Below are 20,629 nucleotides of genomic sequence, written 5' to 3' on the forward strand. Positions count from 1 at the left end.
ATATATGTGATGTATATATATATATATATATATATATATATGAATGTGTATATATTTATATAATATATAGATATGTATATGGATGTGTATATTATATTGATATATGTGTATGTATGTGTATGGATGTGTATATATATGTATTTGTATATATATATGTACATATTTATATGTATATATATTTATATGTGAATGTATATATATATACATATATATACATGTAAATGTTTACATATATATACATGTAAATGTTTACATGTATATGTACATGTATTTATACATAGGTGTATATATGTATAGGTCTACCATGTATAGGTATGTATGTATATTATCAGTATATATGTATTTTATACATATTCAGTATATATATATGCAGTATACATATATATATTTATATATATTTATATATATATATTTATATATTTACTGTATATATATATACATATAGAAAATTATTGCCCTCCTTAGCGTAATGTATTTTGAGAGTGAAAGTGTGTGTGTGTGTGTGTACGTGTGTGTGTGTGTGTGTGTGTGTGTGTACGTGTGTACGTGTGTGTACGTGTGTGTATGTGTGTGTACGTGTGTGTATGTGTGTGTATGTGTGTGTACGTGTGTACGAGTGTGTGTGTGTGTGTGTACGTGTGTGTACGTTTACATGTACATGTACATGTACGTGTATCCGTACCTGTATGTGGGTTTGGAGTGTATGTTATATATACATATATATTTATTTACATTATTTGTAAATATATATTTTTTTAATATTTAATGGTTAATATGAAGGTGATTATTTTAAGTAGTATCTTTATTATTATTATTGTTGTCAATTTTATTAGTGGTTATTGTTGTTATTATTATTAATATTATTATTATTATTATTATTATTATTATTATTATTATTATAATCATCATCATCATCATCTGTATATTACTATAATTATTAGAAGTGATGCATCTAATTTTTTTAGGTAGCTAGTTGATATATATATATATATTTATATATACATATATGTATGTGTATATGTATATGTATATACATATGTATCTATAATTATGTGTGTATGTATGTATATACACGTGTGTGTATGTATGTATGTACACGTGTGTGTGGATGTATGTAGACATGTGTATGGATGTATACACACGTGTGTACGCACGTATATATATATATATATGTACGTACGTATGTGTATGTATGTACACACGTGTGTGTGTGTGTGTGTGTGTGTGTGTGTGTGTGTGTGTGTGTGTGTGTGTGTGTGTGTGTGTATGTATGTATGTATGTATGTATGTATGTATATATGTGCATACATGTATATATATATGTATGTATATGTATATGTATATACATATGTATCTTTATGTATATGTATATACATATGTATCTATATGTATATGTATATACATATGTATCTATATGTATATGTATATACATATGTATCTATATGTATATGTATATATATGTATCTATATGTATATGTATATACATATGTATCTATATGTATATGTATATACATATGTATCTATATGTATATGTATATACATATGTATCTATATGTATATGTATATACATATGTATCTATATGTATATGTATATACATATGTATCTATATGTATATGTATATACATATGTATCTATATGTATATGTATTTACATATGTATCTATATGTATATGTATATATATATGTATCTGTATGTATATGTATATACATATGTATCTGTATGTATATGTATATACATATGTATCTGTATGTATATGTATATACATATGTATCTGTATGTATATGTATATACATATGTATCTGTATGTATATGTATATACATATGTGTCTATATGTATATGTATATATGTACACGTGTATGTATATACATATGTATATATGTACACGTGTATGTATATACATATGTATATATGTACACGTGTATGTATGTACATATGTATATATGTACATGTGTATGTATGTACATGTGTGTATATATGTACGTGTGTGTATATATGTACACGTGTGTATTTATGTACGTGTGTGTATATATGTACACGTGTGTATGTATGTACGTGTGTGTATATATGTACGTGTGTGTATGTATGTACGTGTGTGTATATATGTACACGTGTGTATGTATGTACACGTGTGTATGTATGTACACGTGTGTATGTATGTACACGTGTGTGTGTATGTATGTACACGCGTGTGTGTGTATGTATGTACACGCGTGTGTGTGTATGTATGTATACGCGTGTGTGTGTATGTATGTACACGCGTGTGTGTGTATGTATGTACACGCGTGTGTGTGTATGTATGTACACGCGTGTGTGTGTATGTATGTACACGCGTGTGTGTGTATGTATGTACACGCGTGTGTGTGTATGCATGTACACGCGTGTGTGTGTATGCTTGTACACGCTTGTGAGTATGCTTGTACACGCGTGTGTGTGTATGCTTGTACACTCGTGCGTGTATGTATGTAATTTTGTGATCCTTGGATGAAATGATTATCTGAGTGATGTCTAAATCTGTCACAGAGGCAAGGGTTGTGGCTTTTCAGAAATTTTCATTGGAGTGAGTGTATGTATATGCATTTGTGTGTTGTTACCCCCCTTTCACCGGTCATAAATGTACATGGTAATACACACACCACACCACACACACCACACCACACCACACACACCACACACACCACACACACCACACACACCACACACACCACACACACCACACACACCACACCACACCACACACACCACACCACACACACCACACCACACACACCACACCACACACACCACACCACACACACCACACCACACACACCACACCACACACACCACACCACACACACCACACCACACACACCACACCACACACACCACACCACACACACCACACCACACACACCACACCACACACACCACACACCACACCACACACACCACACACACCACACACCACACCACACACACCACACACCACACACACCACACCACACACACCACACACCACACACACCACACCACACACACCACACCACACCACACACCACATACACACCACACACCACATACACACCACATACACACACCCACACCACATACACACACCCACACCACATACACACACACCACATACACACACACCACATACATACACACCACATACATACACACCACATACATACACACCACATACCTACACACCACATACCTACACACCACATACCTACACACCACATACATACACACCACATACATACACACCACATACACACACACCACATACACACACACCACATACACACACACCACATACACACACACCACATACACACACACCACATACACACACACCACATACACACACACCACATACACACACACCACATACACACACACCACATACACACACACCACATACACACACACCACATACACACACACCACATACACACACACCACATACACACACACCACATACACACACACCACATACACACACACCACATACACACACACCACATACACACACACCACATACACACACACCACATACACACACACCACATACACACACACCACATACACACACACCACATACACACACACCACATACACACACACCACATACACACACACCACATACCCACCTAATGCATGCAGTTACTTGCACATAAATGCAGATATTAATTTGTTAGCATTGACTGGAGTTGCAGTGGGTAATATAATTAATCTTTATTATTATTGTTATTATTATTATTATTATTATTATCATTATCATTATTGAATTTTTATTAAATATTGACTTTATGACCAATTCTGCAGTATATTAGAATTAGTCACTATTATTTTATTATTTTTTAATTCATGTTATTACTATTATTATTATCATGACTATGATTATTACTATTGTTATTACTACTATTACTACTTTTACTACTGTTATTCTATTATTATTATTATTATTATTATTATTATTATTATTATTATTGTTATTGCTACTACTGCTACAAACATTCATATCTATCTTGATATTGATGTTTACGGTTACCTCGATCATTGTCTCCCGAGAGTTGATGGGTATAGTGTAATGGCTTCATTGTGGTTCTACGATGAAGGCCATGAATTTTATCCTCTCCAGTTTCTGTCAAAGCAGTATTCAGGTAATGAATTCTGTTCTTTGAGCAGAGATTGGGATCACTAGAAAAAAAAAATAAAAAATTGAGTCGATGGAAATGGATGTGCATATAGTTACAGATTGGCCACTTATATCTAAAGGGCAATTTTTATTAATTTTTATTTTCTTTAATTTTCATTATTTTTTTCCCCATTGGTTTGTTTATCCGTTTATTGTTTTTGTAATTGTTATTGATAGTATTAATGTTGATATTTTATTTTTTTAATGTTATTTATTTATTTTTATTTTTATTTTATTTTACTTTTTTCATACAATTTGTATTTCAAAGCAACATTCCCCTTTCTGAAGTTCGATTATTGAAAGCAGAGCCAAGTTGGACCATTATATTTGCATATATTTTTCCAACTTTAGTTTTTTCATTTATTTTATTTTATTTACTATATTTTTTTTTTTGAAAATATTATTTCCATTCTAATCAAAGCATTTGGATACTGCTTTCTTGTCCATGAAGTATTGCCATGTGAGAAATTTTGAGCAAATTTTACAGGATTTTTTACACAAGATTATATGCCTCCATACAAGAACAAAGATTTGTTCAGTAAATGTGCAATTTGGTGCTAGAATCTTCAGAATGAAATTGTAAGAAAAAGAAAACAAAAATGTGTGCCCCAGAAGTCTTGTTCTGCTGCCTGTGTGTCCGAAGGGCAACAGAAGTGCTTTGGTGGGACTGGCTTGGGTTCAGCTGCCAGTTAGGAGGGTTGTGCGGTCGTCAAGACCCTTAGGCTCTTTCTAGGCTTGGTTTTAGTTCCACGATCTTGGTTTTGTATGGATGTGGTCTATAATTAGTATTAATATGTATATATGTGAATACATACATGTATGTGGCATAATTTATTTATAAGCACATATTCATTTGTGTGTTTGAAATTCTTTTTCCCTTTGTTTTTGTTTTCTTTCTTTCTGTCTTTCTTTAACATACACAAGTTCATATTATAATAGATGTATTCATATACTGCCACAACAAGCAAGAGCCACAGACTCCTATATTTGATACTATTATCAGCTAATCATTTAATGTTACAAAATCTTATTGGGTATAGTTCTGAGAGAACATCTAGAGTAGCATATAACTTATCAAAATGTTGCAGGGAATTTTATAAACATGCATTCTCACTACATACTGTTACACACACACTAGCACTCTAGTCCACATGCACACTCCTGCTTACTCATCCAAGTGCTTGTGCTTGCTCACATGTACTCTACAACTCCCACTAAATCTGAAGGCGCAGTCACAAGGTCAGAATTATGGATGCTTTGCAGTTACTACCTGCCCTAGTCTGCTGTCTCGCGGTGCCAGATGGTCCCTCGGTGCTCTGTCATTAGGGCGAGGTTGTTGTATAGCATGCAGTCTACTAGGACGAGTCTCACTGAATTAAACAACTGAAGTCTTTAAGATGCAGTGTACCATTACTATAGGATATTTTAAGTTTTTGCAGTATTAGAAGGGCAGTATTATGAAAAATTGACATGAAATTCAAAAAATATCTGCTTCAAAATCACCTCATGAATAAATAAGTTGGGTATTAGATTTATATAAGTATATAAGGATTTGCCTTGGTAGACTTAGATATCATTTATGCTATGATAACCTTGTGGAATCATATTATATTTGGCCAAGAAAGAAATATCAATTGATGCACTTGGAAATAATTTAGAAAAAACAAAACTACATAATAGTTTCAAAGATAGGTGCAGTTAGTCTTCATATGGAGTCATCCTCCCGAGCTAAAAAGCACTAAACCTAATTTTGAAGGACCAGTTGGGGCCAAATAAGCAAACAAATATCTAGCTTGCAAAACTTAAAGCAGACTCGATAGTGCATGGCAGGATCCCTGTCAACTGGGATTTGAGCCTAGTCCAGCATGACCTGATGGTATGTCATGAAGCATAAGTGGTTTAAAGTGTTGTATTTAGTATTTTCATTCAGACTGTAGACTGCATGCTGCATGTGCGAACTCCTCTGAGCAGTGCAATACATGTGCTTGAAACCAGTTGATGCACATCAGATTCCATGTTATTGTAGCAAGCAGACCAAGAAACCATATATTATCAGTGAATTTTGGTCAAATTGCGTATGTGACTGTGCTTTTAACTCGCCCTTTTACTCATTCGCTGTCATATTAGAACAAGATCAGTCATTTGTTCACGTCGTCACACACAATCACACTCCCAATCACATGCTCACTCAACTTAACCATGAATGTAGACACATTCTTTCCCTCTTTCCCTCCCTCCCTCTTATTTCTCCCTCTCTCCCTCCCTCCCTCTTCTCTCTCTCTCTCTCTCTCCCTCCCTCCCTCTACTTCCCTCCCTCCCTCTCTCCCTCCCTCTTATTTCTCCCTCCCTCCCTCTTATTTCTCCCTCTTCTTTCTCCCTCCCTCCCTCCCTCTTCTTTCTCCCTCTCTCCCTCCCTCCCTCCCTCTTCTTTCTCCCTTTCTCCCTCCCTCCCTCCCTCCCTATTCTTTCTCCCTCTCTCCCTCCCTCCCTCCCTCCCTATTCTTTCTCCCTCTCTCCCTCCCTCCCTCCCTCCCTATTCTTTCTCCCTCTCTCCCTCCCTCCCTCCCTCCCTTTTCTTTCTCCCTCTCTCCCTCCCTCCCTCCCTCCCTCTTCTTTCTCCCTCTCTCCCTCCCTCCCTCCCTCTTCTTTCTCCCTCTCTCCCTCCCTCCCTCCCTATTCTTTCTCCCTCTCTCCCTCTCTCCCTCCCTCCCTTCCTCCCTTTTCTTTCTGCCTCTCTCCCTCCCTCCCTTCCTCCCTTTTCTTTCTCCCTCTCTCCCTCCCTCCCTTCCTCCCTTTTCTTTCTGCCTCTCTCCCTCCCTCCCTTCCTCCCTTTTCTTTCTGCCTCTCTATCTCCCTCCCTCCCTTTTCTTTCTCCCTCTCTATCTCTCTCCCTCCCTTTTCTTTCTCCCTCTCTATCTCCCTCCCTCCCTTTTCTTTCTCCCTCTCTCCCTCCCTCCATCCCTTTTCTTTCTCCCTCTCTCCCTCTCTCCATCCCTTTTCTTTCTCCCTCTCTCCCTCTCTCCATCCCTTTTCTTTCTCCCTCTCTCCCTCTCTCCATCCCTTTTCTTTCTCCCTCTCTATCTCCCTCTCTCCCTCCCTCCATTCCTTTTCTTTCTCCCTCTCTCCCTCTCTCCATCCCTTTTCTGTCTCCCTCTCTATCTCCCTCTCTCCCTCCCTCCATCCCTTTTCTTTCTCCCTCTCTATCTCCCTCTCTCCCTCCCTCCATCCCTTTTCTTTCTCCCTCTCTATCTCCCTCTCTCCCTCCCTCCCTTTTCTTTCTCCCTCTCTATCTCCCCCCCCTCCCTCCCTTTTCTTTCTCCCTCTCTCTCTCCCTCCCTCCCTTTTCTTTCTCCCTCTCTCTCTCCCTCCCTCCCTCCCTTTTCTTTCTTCCTCTCTCTCTCTCCCTCCCTCCCTCCCTCCCTTTTCTTTCTCCCTCTCTCTCTCCCTCCCTCCCTCCCTCCCTCCCTCCCTCCCTCCCTTTTCTTTCTCCCTCTCTCTCTCCCTCCCTCCCTCCCTTTTCTTTCTCCCTCTCTCTCTCCCTCCCTCCCTCCCTTTTCTTTCTCCCTCTCTCTCTCCCTCCCTCCCTCCCTTTTCTTTCTCCCTCTCTCCCTCCCTCCCTCCCTCCCTCCCTCCCTCCCTCCCTCCCTCCCTCCCTCCCTTTTCTTTCTCCCTCTCTCTCTCTCTCTCTCTCTCTCTCTCTCTCTCTCTCTCTCTCTCTCTCTCTCTCTCTCTCTCTCCCTCTCTCCCTCCCTCCCTCCCTCCCTCCCATCCTCCCTCCCTCCCTCCCTCCCTCCCATCCTCCCTCCCTCCCTCCCTCCCTCCCTCCCTCCCTCCCTCCCTCGCTTTTCTTTCTCCCTCTCTCTCTCTATCTCTCCCTCCCTCACTTTTCTTTCTCCCTCTCTCTCTCTATCTCTCCCTCCCTCACTTTTCTTTCTCCCTCTCTCTCTCTATCTCTCCCTCCCTCGCTTTTCTTTCTCCCTCTCTCTCTATCTCTCCCTCCCTCGCTTTTCTTTCTCCCTCTCTCTCTCTCTCCCTCCCTCGCTTTTCTTTCTCCCTCTCTCTCTCTCTCCCTCCCTCGCTTTTCTTTCTCCCTCTCTCTCTCTCTCCCTCCCTCGCTTTTCTTTCTCCCTCTCTCTCTCTCTCTCCCTCCCTCGCTTTTCTTTCTCCCTCTCTCTCTCTCTCCCTCCCTCGCTTTTCTTTCTCCCTCTCTCTCTCTCTCTCTCTCCCTCCCTCGCTTTTCTTTCTCCCTCTCTCTCTCTCTCCCTCCCTCGCTTTTCTTTCTCTCTCTCTCTCTCTCTCCCTCCCTTGCTTTTCTTTCTCCTTTCTCTTTTTGTCAATCCATTACTATTTCTCTTTCCCTATCTCCATCCCCCCCTCTCTTTCTCTCTCTCCTCCCCCCTCTCTCTCTCTCCTCCCCCTCTCTCTCCTCCCCCTCTCTCTCTCTCCTCTCTCTCTCTCCTCTCTCTCTCTCCTCTCTCTCTCCTCTCTCTCTCCTCTCTCTCCTCTCCTCTCTCTCTCCTCTCTCTCCTCTCCTCTCTCTCTCCTCTCCTCTCCTCTCTCTCTCCTCTCTCTCTCCTCTCTCTCTCCTCTCTCTCTCCTCTCCTCTCTCTCTCCTCTCCTCTCTCTCTCTCCTCTCTCTCTCCTCTCCTCTCTCTCTCCTCTCCTCTCTCTCTCCTCTCCTCTCTCTCTCCTCTCCTCTCTCTCTCCTCTCCTCTCTCTCTCCTCTCCTCTCTCTCTCCTCTCCTCTCTCTCTCCTCTCTCTCTCCTCTCCTCTCTCCTCTCTCTCTCCTCTCTCTCTCCTCTCCTCTCTCTCTCCTCTCCCTCTCCTCTCCCTCTCCTCTCTCTCTCCCTCTCCCCCTCCCCCTCCCTCTCCCCCTCCCTCTCCCCCTCCCTCTCCCCTCTCTTCCTCTCCCCCTCTCCCTCTCCCCCTCTCCGATTCTCTCTCTCCCTTTCTCCCCCCCTCCCCCATTCTCTCTCTCCCTTTCTCCCCCCCTCCCCCATTCTCTCTTTCTTTTTTCCTCCCTCCCTCTCTTCCTGTCTCCTTCCTCACCCCTTCATCTCTACACATACATGCGCATATACAGCATCTGTCTTTCTCTCCTCCCTCTTCTACCTCTCTCAGTGCTCCATCGCTGTGAGTTGGAGGTTTTTGAATAGTGATGAATTGTTTGAGGTTGTAAGCTCTGGATAGTTGTGCAGAAGCCAAGTTACAAGGGAGTTCCTAGTATGCTGCAGATATTGGAGGGAAAAGCTCTGAGGACGTTGAACATTACTTCTGGAGGATTACTTTTGGTGTTATTGTGTTAATTAAAGAGATCCATTTGATTATGGTGTGTGTGCGTATCCTGAAGATCTGGCATCATCTTGTCACAAGTATTTTAAGTATATAGACAGATGTGTTTTCAACCAATAATAGGACTTAGTTCTGTCGCCCTTTTAAAGTCAGATTTTTAAGTAGTACATTGAGCAGGGATTAGCTTTTCAATTTAGCTTTTCAATATATCAAAAATTAAATTAAGTAAATAATAACATTCATTGATTAGTGATTTGCTTTGTGAAAACATATCTGTTAGTAACCATTTTGAATCCATTGCAAAGAAATATATATATTATATGATTGACTGACCATTTTGAATATTGTATAATGTGCATCTGGTGTGCTGTGGTGTGTGTCATTTAGGCTTTGTGATCAGAAGGTACCTGTGCACTTTTATCTTGCCTCAGGCTTTCACATGTAAATTATTTCAATAGAATAAATTTCAGAGTAAATTAGATTGATACAGCCCCTTTTTTTCTAAAGAATTCAGATAAAGTATGATAGCCTGTTATAAACCATTTTGTAAGCTCAAAAGTCACTTGATAATGTTGATAATGTATAATATTTGATTCAGTGCCATGTTAATACTTTAAGAGTTATCAGGACTCCCCACCCTTAAAGAAATGAAAAGAAAAAAAAATAATCCCCCCCCACCCCCCCACCAAGAGAAGTAGCTTGTAATAATGAGCTTGGATGAGGAGTGACTGGGGAGCGAATGTGTCAGTCAGTGTGCGCGTGTGGAGGTATTCGGCTTAACACTGGCTCACCGTGCGTTGCCCGCAGTATCATCACAGGTGGTACTAAGCCGAGGAGTGGAAGGTGATGCCAGCGCCACCCGCCCCCATCCTCCTCGCAAGCAGGTGAGCCAGTGTGATGCTGACCGGCCCCATATATCTCTCTCTCTCTCTCTCTCTCTCTCTCTCTCTCTCTCTCTCTCTCTCTCTCTCTCTATCTCTCTCTCTCTCTCTATCTCTATCTCTATCTCTATCTCTATCTCTATCTCTATCTCTATCTCTATCTCTATCTCTATCTCTATCTCTATCTCTATCTCTATCTCTATCTCTATCTCTATCTCTATCTCTATCTCTATCTCTATCTCTATCTCTATCTCTATCTCTATCTCTATCTCTATCTCTATCTCTATCTCTCTGTCTCTATCAGTCTGTCCATTCTTTGTTTGCTTTTTTTTAATTTTTTTATTTTTCCTTTTTCCCACCACCCCCACTCTTTTTTCTTTTTCTCACTCCCACTCTTGTGTTCAATCTTCATCTGTCTATTTGCTATTTTGTGTATATATATATATATATATGGTTTTTGTCTTATGTCAGTTCTGTCTCTCTCTCTCTCTGTCATTCTGTGTCTCTCTCTCATTCTCTGTCATTCTGTGTCTCTCTCTCTCTCTCTCTCTCTCTCTCATTCTCTGTCATTCTGTGTCTCTCTCTCTCTCTCTCTCTCATTCTCTGTCATTCTGTGTCTCTCTCTCTCTCTCATTCTGTGTCTCTCTCTCTCTCATTCTCTGTCATTCTGTGTCTCTCTCTCTCATTCTCTGTCATTCTGTGTCTCTCTCTCTCATTCTCTGTCATTCTGTGTCTCTCTCTCTCTCTGTCATTCTGTGTCTCTCTCTCTCTCTGTCATTCTCTGTCATTCTCTCTCTCTCTCTCTCTCTCTCTCTCTCTCTCTCTCTCTCTCTCTCTCTCTCTCTCTCTCTCTCTCTCTCTCTCTCTCTCTCTCTCTCTCTCTCTCTCTCTCTCTCTCTCTTCCATCCCCATTTTTCTTCTTTTTTTTCCTCACCCTTATGTTTTTTATTTATCTATTTATTTGCTCAATTCTTCTTTCTTCCCCTCACTGTTCAGCACACTTAAAACCTTTTTGTTCTTTCTTTGTTTTAGCCACTTAGTTTTTCTATTGTCTTGTGTTTGTTTTTTTGAAAATAATTATTGTTTTGGTTTTACTGTTATTTATTTATTTTTTATTGATATTTATTTATTATATGAATTTTTAGTTGCTGTTTTTGTTCTTGATATCTCCCCCATCCCCCCTTTTTTCTGAATTTGATCCCCATGGAAGGTGCCCAAAGTTGTATTTTTTGTGGACATTCCACCCCATTGGATTTTCTTTATAAAGGGATTATGTAACACAGGTGCTCAGTTTCTCAGAGCACTCCCACTCCCTTTCCTCTCTTTTAGTGATTTTTTTTCTTCAATCTCTCCCCTTCTCCCTTTCCCTCTTCCCCTCTCCATCTCCTCCCTTTCCTTTCCCTCTCGACCTACCCTTTTCCTCCCTTTCTCTCTTCCCCTCCCCTTCTGCCTTTCCCTCCCCTCCCCTCCTGCCTTTCCCTCCCCTCCTCTCCTGCCTTTCCCTCCCCTCCCCTCCTGCCTTTCCCTCCCCTCCTCTCCTGCCTTTCCCTCCCCTCCCCTCCTGCCTTTCCCTCCCCTCCTCTCCTGCCTTTCCCTCCCCTCCCCTCCTGCCTTTCCCTCCCCTCCTCTCCTGCCTTTCCCTCCCCTCCTCTCCTGCCTTTCCCTCCCCTCCCCTCCTGCCTTTCCCTCCCCTCCTCTCCTGCCTTTCCCTCCCCTCCTCTCCTGCCTTTCCCTCCCCTCCCCTCCTGCCTTTCCCTCCCCTCCCCTCCTGCCTTTCCCTCCCCTCCTCTCCTGCCTTTCCCTCCCCTCCTCTCCTGCCTTTCCCTCCCCTCCTCTCCTGCCTTTCCCTCCCCTCCTCTCCTGCCTTTCCCTCCCCTCCTCTCCTGCCTTTCCCTTCCCTCCCCTCCTCTCCTGCCCTTCCCTCCCCTCCCCTCCCCTCCTGCCTTTCCCTCCCCTCCCCTCCCCTCCTGCCTTTCCCTCCCCTCCCCTCCCCTCCTGCCTTTCCCTCCCCTCCTCTCCTGCCTTTCCCTCTCCCCTTCTCCACCCTCACCCTCCCTTTCCCTCTCCTTTTTCTCCCCCTCCCCCTCCCTTTCCCTCTCCCCTTCCCCCCCCCCCCTCCCTTTCCCTCTCCCCTTCCCTTTCCCTCCCCCTTTCCCCCCCTCTCCCCCTCCCTTTCCCTTTCCCCTTCTCCCCCCCTCTCCCCCTCCCTTTCCCTCTCCCCTTCTCCCCCCCTCTCCCCCTCCCTTTCCCTCTCCCCTTCTCCCCCCCCTCTCCCCTTCTCCCCCCCCTCCCCCTCCCTTTCCCTCTCCCCTTCTCTCCCTCCCTTTCCCTCTCCCCTTCTCTCCCTCCCCTTCTCTCCCTCCCCTTCTCTCCCTCCCCTTCCCTTCTCTCCCTCCCCTTCTCTCCCTCCCCTTCCCTTCTCTCCCTCCCCTTCCCTTCTCTCCTCCCCTTCCCTTCTCTCCCTCCCCTTCCCTTCTCTCCCTCCCCTTCCCTTCTCTCCCTCCCCTTCCCTTCTCTCCCTCCCCTTCCCTTCTCTCCCTCCCCTTCCCTCTCTCCCTCCCCTTCCCTTCTCTCCCTCCCCTTCCCTTCTCTCCCTCCCCTTCCCTTCTCTCCCTCCCCTTCCCTTCTCTCCCTCCCCTTCCCTTCTCTCCCTCCCCTTCCCTCTCTCCCTCCCCTTCCCTTCTCTCCCTCCCCTTCCCTCTCTCCCTCCCCTTCCCTTCTCTCCCTCCCCTTCCCCTCTCTCCCTCCCCTTCCCTTCTCTCCCTCCCCTTCCCTTCTCTCCCTCCCCTTCCCTTCTCTCCCTCCCCTTCCCTTCTCTCCCTCCCCTTCCCTTTCCCTCTCACCTTCTCTCCCTCCCTTTCCCTCTCCCCTTCTCCCCCCCCCCCTTTCCCTCTCCCCTTCTCCCCCTCCCTTTCCCTCTCCCCTTCTCCCCCTCCCTTTCCCTTCTCCCCCTCCCTTTCCCTCTCCCTCTCCCTCCCCCTCCCCCTCCCTTTCCCTCTCCCTCCCCCTCCCTTTCCCTCTCCCTCCCCCTCCCTTTCCCTCTCCCTCCCCCTCCCTTTCCCTCTCCCTCCCTTTCCCTCTCCCTCCCCTCCCTTTCCCTTTCCCTCTCCCTCCCCCTCCCTTTCCCTCTCCTTTTTCTCCCCCTCCCCCTCCCTTTCCCTCTCCTTTTTCTCCCCCTCCCCCTCCCTTTCCCTCTCCTTTTTCTCCCCCTCCCCCTCCCTTTCCCTCTCCTTTTCTCCCCCTCCCCCTCCCTTTCCCTCTCCTTTTTCTCCCCCTCCCCCTCCCTTTCCCTCTCCCCTTCTCCCCCTCCCCCTCCCTTTCCCTCTCCCCTTCTACCCCTCCCCCTCCCTTTCCCTCTCCCCTTCTACTCTCTCTCCTCTCTCTCTCTCTCCCCCCTCCTCTTTCTCTCTTCTCTCTCCCCCACCCCCCTCCTCTTTCTTTCTCTCTCTCCCCACCCCCCTCCTCTTTCTTTCTCTCTCCCCCACCCCCCTCCTCTTTCTCTCTTTCTCTCTCCCCCACCCCCCTCCTCTATCTCCCCCCCTCCTTCTCTCCCCCCAACCCCAAGTTTTCTTTTATGGTTGTAATTAAATTTGCCCCCCCCCCCCCTTCTGTTTCATTGATTTTTTTTTTTTATTATTCCTGTTATATTCTTTACTAATGTACATTGTGCTTTTACCTTTTTTGCATATTTTGGGGCTGCTTCTGTTTTTTCTTTTTCTAATTTAATGTTTAACCCCCCCCCCCCCTCCCCTATCTGTTTCATGCTTTCTTCCCTTAAACTCTAAACTCTCTACTTTTTCTCATTTACTAAAATTTCTTTCATTCTCTTTTATATATATATATAAAAAATAAATGAAGTCAAGCCTGTAATGTAACTCCCACATTTTTATATGATGTATGTTATAAAGAGAAATTAGTTATAGAGTTAATATTCATATGTTTTAAACAAGAAGGATCCCTAATGATCAACTTTTGTTTGTTTCTTCATGCTATTGCAGACTTCTGTGTAGTTACTATGACATTGATGTAATATATAACCTTTCTTCAGATAACTGTGTTTTTATTATGATCATGTTACTATGGTCGTCTTGATTATAAGTCCAATAGCAAGTGGTATTTCTGATCTGTAATAGTTGCATGCATGGCATTGCATGAATCGAGTTTCATTTATTTGTTTATTTTTATTTTTTTCTATAATTTTTTTTTTTTTTTTTTTTCATTATTATTATTATTTATTGGTTGATTTACTAGCGTATAAACTTGCATATGTCATCGTTGCTTTTCAATTGATCGATCTGCAAGTTTTTTTTTGTTTTTTGTTTTTTGTTTTTTTTTAATTTCTAAGAAATTTTGTATTCTTGAAACTGCTGAGTTTTTCTTTCACCCGAGAATACGTCCTAGGCTCTAGGTGGCATTGGAGGTGTGGATATTTGCTATGTGTTGTGTAGAGAGCTGCAGCACCTGTTGGGAGTGTCTCTTTTATTGCATTGCTTCCTTCAGTTTTCACACACCAGTTTTTCTTAAGAGAACGGTTTCTTTGGTTCTTGGTTTTCAACTGTATGTATATGTAAAAGTATATGAATGTGTGTATATATATATATACGTATACATACGTATATGTATGTATATGTATGTAGATGTATATATTTATATGTGTGTATACATTGAATAATCATAGTTATGATTACCATTTAGGTAAATGTTTCTCTCAGGGAAGATTAACATGTGTAATACCTTAGTGACATATTCTTCCCGCAAAGGTGATAAAGCGAGATCCAAGGCTATGTCACGTGTGAAATGGTAGCCGTGTATGTTTTTGTTTTTAATTGGTTATCAGTAATAGCATTATTCTGCAATTTATTGTGCTGTGCATGATTGTCCATTTCTGTCTACTTTACCAGCTGATACACTTTTCGAGTTTTGGAAATCGGTGTGCCATCCTAGTTGCAGAGATATTTCTTGTAATATGCTAGTTGAAACGTGTTTTATGCATTCCTTGTGTTTGGGTGAAACTTGAATGGATTATTTATTTTGTTTTAATTTAGCAAATCTTAGAGAATATGTCATGGTTGCAGCTGCCAGGCCTTTGTTCTTGTTATGATTATTATTTGTTATTATTATTGTTGTTAATTATTTTATTATTATTATTATTATTATTATTATAATTATTATCTTTGTATTATGATGTTTATATTGTTGTTTCATTTATTTTATTTTTATTGATTTGTTTCTGTTCTCATTTTTTTCTGCTTATTGTATTTACTCGTTATCAAAATTCTAGACATGTACGTGTGATTTTTTTCTTTTTTTTTCTTTTTTTTTTTTTCTTTTTATTCCATATAACCCTTTTGACATATTTTATTTTGGGTGTTTTTTTTTTTTTCTTGATGGAATTCTTGCTCATGGTTTTAATTTTGAACCGCTTTTCACCAGAGCCGTTTTGCTTGTGTGCACACTTTAACCTTCCTCGTTGTCACTGTTGAGCTTGTTGACTGATTCTCTTGCTGGATTTGCACCTAGTGTTTTTTTTTTCCCCTCTTGATGATGATGATGATGACCTTGCTAGTGAGAGCTTACCCTTGGGGAATGTGTGTTTTTTACCAACCCTCTCACTTCAAGTTTGTGTGTGTGTGTGTATCAGGTATGTGGCTAGCATTCTCTCCTCTCTTTCTCTTTCTTTCTCTTTCTTTCTTTTTCTTTCTTTCTCTTTCTTTCTTTTTCTTTCTTTCTCTTTTTCTTTTTCTTTCTTTCTCTTTTTCTTTTTCTTTCTTTCTCTTTTTCTTTTTCTTTCTTTCTCTTTCTTTCTTTTTCTTTCTTTCTCTTTCTTTCTCTCTCTTTCTTTCTCTCTCTTTCTTTCTCTCTCTTTCTTTCTCTTTCTTTCTTTTTCTTTCTTTCTCTTTCTTTCTCTCTTTCTTCCTCTCTTTCTCTCTTTTCTCTCTCTCTCTTTTTCTCTCTTTTTCTCTCTTTCTCTCTTTCTCTCTTTCTCTCTTTCTCTCTCTTTCTTTCTTTCTCTCTCCTTCTTTCTTTCTCTCCTTCTCTTTCTTTCTTTCTCTCTCTTTCTCTCTTTCTCTCTTTCTCTCTTTCTCTTTCTCTCTTTCTCTCTATCTCTCTATCTCTCTATATCTCTATCTCTCTCTCTCTGTCTGTCTCTCGTTTTCAGTCTCTCTCTCTCTCTATCTCTCTATCTCTCTATATCTCTATATCTCTATCTCTCTATCTCTCTCTCTCTCTCTCTCTCTCTCTCTCTCTCTCTCTTTCTCTCTTTCTCTTTTTCTCTTTTTTCTTTTTCTTTTTCTTTCTCTTTTTTCTTTTTTCTTTTTCTTTCTCTTTTTTCTCTCTTTTTTCTCTTTCTCCCCCTCTCTCTCACTGTCTCTCTTTCTCCCCCTCTCTCTCACTGTCTCTCTTTCTCCCCCTCTCTCTCACTGTCTCTCTTTCTCCCCCTCTCTCTCACTGTCTCTCTTTCTCCCCCTCTCTCTCACTGTCTCTCTTTCTCCCCCTCTCTCTCACTGTCTCTCTTTCTCCCCCTCTCTCTCACTGTCTCTCTTTCTCCCCCTCTCTCTCACTGTCTCTCTTTCTCCCCCTCTCTCTCACTGTCTCTCTTTCTCCCCCTCTCTCTCACTGTCTCTCTTTCTCCCCCTCTCTCTCACTGTCTCTCTTTCTCCCCCTCTCTCTCACTGTCTCTCTTTCTCCCCCTCTCTCTCACTGTCTCTCTTTCTCCCCCTCTCTCTCACTGTCTCTCTTTCTCCCCCTCTCTCTCACTGTCTCTCTTTCTCCCCCTCTCTCTCACTGTCTCTCTTTCTCCCCCTCTCTCTCACTGTCTCTCTTTCTCCCCCTCTCTCTCACTGTCTCTCTTTCTCCCCCTCTCTCTCACTGTCTCTCTTTCTCCCCCTCTCTCTCACTGTCTCTCTTTCTCCCCCTCTCTCTCACTGTCTCTTTTGCTCTTACCTCCCCCCCCCCCCCTCTCTCTCTCTCTTGCCCCTCACATTCCTACATCTATATACATATATATACATATATAAATATACATATATATACATATATATACATATTTATACATATATGTATACATATATACATATATACATATATATAATATAATGTGTGTGTGTATATATTTGGCCACCACCTTTTACACCACATCTGGGAGCACACCTCAAGCATTATGAACCTTCTCATTTAATGCTGTCAGAGATCATCTGCAATACAGTAATGCCATGGATGTGATAAGAAAACAAACAAGGACGAAATGTTTGGCCTTGCGTTGACAGCAGTTGAATTTGTCATCGTAAATTAAGAAAGATAAAAGTGAAAAGGTTCATTGGGTGTAGTTTTCGTGTTTAGCCCAATTTGCGCGCTCACTGCTAGATCGCACTTCTGGATGTGATAGTTACGTGGTGGCAATTGGCTCTCGCTGATGTGGTCACCCCTTTGGTAGCGCTTCTCACTGCACTCCGTATTGCATATTCATCAGTTTATTTGAGGCATGATCTCTACTCCTGTTCATTGTTTTCTTATTCTTTTTTTTTTTTCTTTGTCATTCTTTCTCTCACACTTTTCCTTTGATTGAATGTTCTAGGCAAGTTCCTACAGTTAGTTGTATTTTCTGAGATTGCTTCATGTCATATGTTACCAAGAATGAGTTGTTTAGAGGTTAATGGTTTTAGTCACATTGAACACACAAGTTAATGGAGCCAACCTTGAGATTCATGTGTTTCTTCCAAGCATTTCTGCCAGAATTGTTCAGATGCCAGTGTTCTGCTGTTGTAATGTTTTATTTATTTTAAGGATGTCTCACCATATACGTTATCTATAGTTATGGAGGCTTTTCATGCATTTCTTCCCACACTTAAGATTTTTAGTCTAAGTAGCTGTTTTATAGTGATATTTATATATAAATTATATATTAAGCACATGTTTTAATTTATATTTCTCTTTATTTGTATTTTCTGTTGTTTTTAGTTTATGAAAAAAAAACACCACATTGTGATGAGAAAGAGAGCCATCCATCACAGGTTTCCTTATTCATCCTCATTCTTTCACTCATTCTTTCCTTCTCATTTCGCTCTCCCTCTCTCACTTAAGACAATCCCCTTTGCCTCATATCTCATTCACTCTCTCTCCTTTTTTCTGTCCATCTGTCTCTCTCTCTCTCTTTCTCTCCTTCAACTGTAGCATCCTAACAGAATTAACCTCCGTACCAGCAGGGTGGTAAGATAGCCCCGGACCGAACCGCCAACCGCTACAACCCGATCGGCAGCGGCGGCGGCTATGGCGGTGGGTACGGAGGTGGGTATGGCAGTGGCGGGAGTTCCTTGGGCTACTCCAACGATGCGGCTGGCCAATCCTCGTTCTACAGCTTCTCCACGCCTTCCTTCAGTGGGGGAAACTACACATCGTTCTCCGGCATGAGTAATAACTCTGGTGGCGGCGGCTATAGTAGGTACTGAAGCCCAGCCCCGTGTTAAACAACAGCAACAACAACTAAACGTGTTCTATGAGTGACAAGGAAAAACAAAAAAAAGAATGGCTTTCACGCGGGGAGCTCTTTCAATGAATAACAAAAAAAAGGCAAAAAAATACAAAAAAATAAGTAAGGATTAAGTAACACGATGAAAGATTAAAACAAAACAAATAAGGAATTACACAAAGCAATTTCATGTTTTTTGTAGATGGAAATACTAAACTAAACGAGGAAAAATACACAGAGCTATCAACCTATTACCATGGTTTTTAGAGAAAGTTTTTATCATCTTATTTTTGTTGTAAGAGTGTATTATGTATTCTATCAAGTCATTGTTGGTCATTTTTCCCACACAAGAAGTGGCATCGTGCATAAACCTTCTTAAGATGTTGCATCGATGGCTACATAAACTAGTTTAAAACTAAACAAAAAAAAGTTAAGATGATATTGTTTATACCATGAAATATTCAGGCTTTATTGTCATTTCCAGAAAAAATGTGCTATGCATTTTAAATGCTTAGATCTCTGGTGTAGTTGTCTTCAGAAATTATTTTCCTTTTCTGTTTATTGCACTTTAAAAAATTTTGAGCTCTGTTTGTATTTTAGTAGAAACTGGAAGTCCATTATTATAATAAATAATTTTTTTAAAGAGTATGATTTTCCAAAATCCTAAAATGAGTTATATTTTTTTCTTTGAAGTAAAAGCAATGCTGAATGTCACTCAATTGAGAGAATTTTTTGCTTTTGATTTTTCTAGTTTCATTTTCTTGTTTTATGTTTCTGTGTGACTAGTGACAGGAATTGATGCCACAGCCAGGACTCTGCCTTTGCACCGAAGGGCAGGCGGTTTTTTTCGTTTTGTTTTTATCTTTTCCGATGACTTCGTTTGATTTTTTTGTGAATATATTAACCAACGAAAATGTCGGACGAGTGTTCTTCATTAAGTATTTTATTCTACTGTGGATTTCCCTGCGGCAGACACGCACGCCCCTGTTGTTGTCTCCGCAGTAGCTAGATGATGTCATTCATGATGGTTATTATGCTGTAGTATTATTCATATAACCTATAATTACATAATTGATGGTTTCATGTATCTTTTTCCATATATTGTGTTCTTTGATGCTTGAGAAATAAAAAAATAAAAAAAAATTGATTTTTTTGGTACAATAAGGTGTTCTCTAAGTTTTTTCATTAAAAGTGTTGGACTGATTATTTTCTTCATAATGTTATATTGGTCGGTAGCAACCATACCTGAACATATTGTAAGATTTTTTTTGTTCTCGATGAAAAAAAAACTCAACAAATGTTTTGTACAGTGCAACATTATTTTTGCTCACACTGTAATAAGTTACTTGACAGATATATTTAATAAAGTGAAACTATCAACTTTTGTATTTTTTATTTCCCTTTGCACATCAGTTATTCTTTCTTTTTTTTCTACTGCTTTCCTTTTTTATATTGGATTTTTTTTGTCTTGTGCATTTTTATTGCTTTTGAGCCAAGCGATATTTTTCTTCATGATTATAAGTTTTAAAAAACAGTTGCATTGGGTAGTTATGATTATAGATTTAATTGTATTGAACACTATTACTATTATTATTATTATTATTATTGTAATTGGTTATAATTGTTATTAACAAGAAAGAAGTTCAGGTGGTTTGCTTACAATGTTTCTACATGTGCAAGCTGCAGTGGAGGAGATATTACTGGTCAGCTTGTAGTAGCAGGAACACGTGCTCGTTGTACAATCATCTTTTATCCATTTTTTATTGATTTTTTTTCAACCCTTCATTTCCAAAGAAGTCC

At 41.0% G+C, this 20,629-nt stretch overlaps 1 protein-coding gene across 14 annotated transcripts in view; it reads left to right on the forward strand.

Moving 5' to 3' along the window:
• LOC125039206 (sex-lethal homolog) overlaps positions 1-20,209 on the forward strand; it is a 103,058-nt gene extending 82,849 nt beyond the window's left edge. For 7 of the 14 annotated variants that reach the window (XM_047633003.1, XM_047632993.1, XM_047632998.1 and 4 more), the window contains one exon: positions 18,564-20,209. In XM_047633003.1, the coding sequence (XP_047488959.1) occupies positions 18,564-18,809 (246 nt within the window). In that variant the 3' untranslated portion in view covers positions 18,810-20,209. Of the gene's footprint in view, positions 1-10,288; positions 10,366-18,563 lie in introns of all 14 variants that reach the window. The other 7 variants (XM_047632996.1, XM_047632999.1, XM_047632994.1 and 4 more) reach the window with 5 other exon arrangements.
• Positions 20,210-20,629: the final 420 nt, after the last annotated feature.

Source organism: Penaeus chinensis, chromosome 26 (genome assembly GCF_019202785.1).
Source record: "Penaeus chinensis breed Huanghai No. 1 chromosome 26, ASM1920278v2, whole genome shotgun sequence".
In the NCBI taxonomy this organism is placed as follows: Eukaryota; Metazoa; Arthropoda; class Malacostraca; order Decapoda; family Penaeidae; genus Penaeus; species Penaeus chinensis.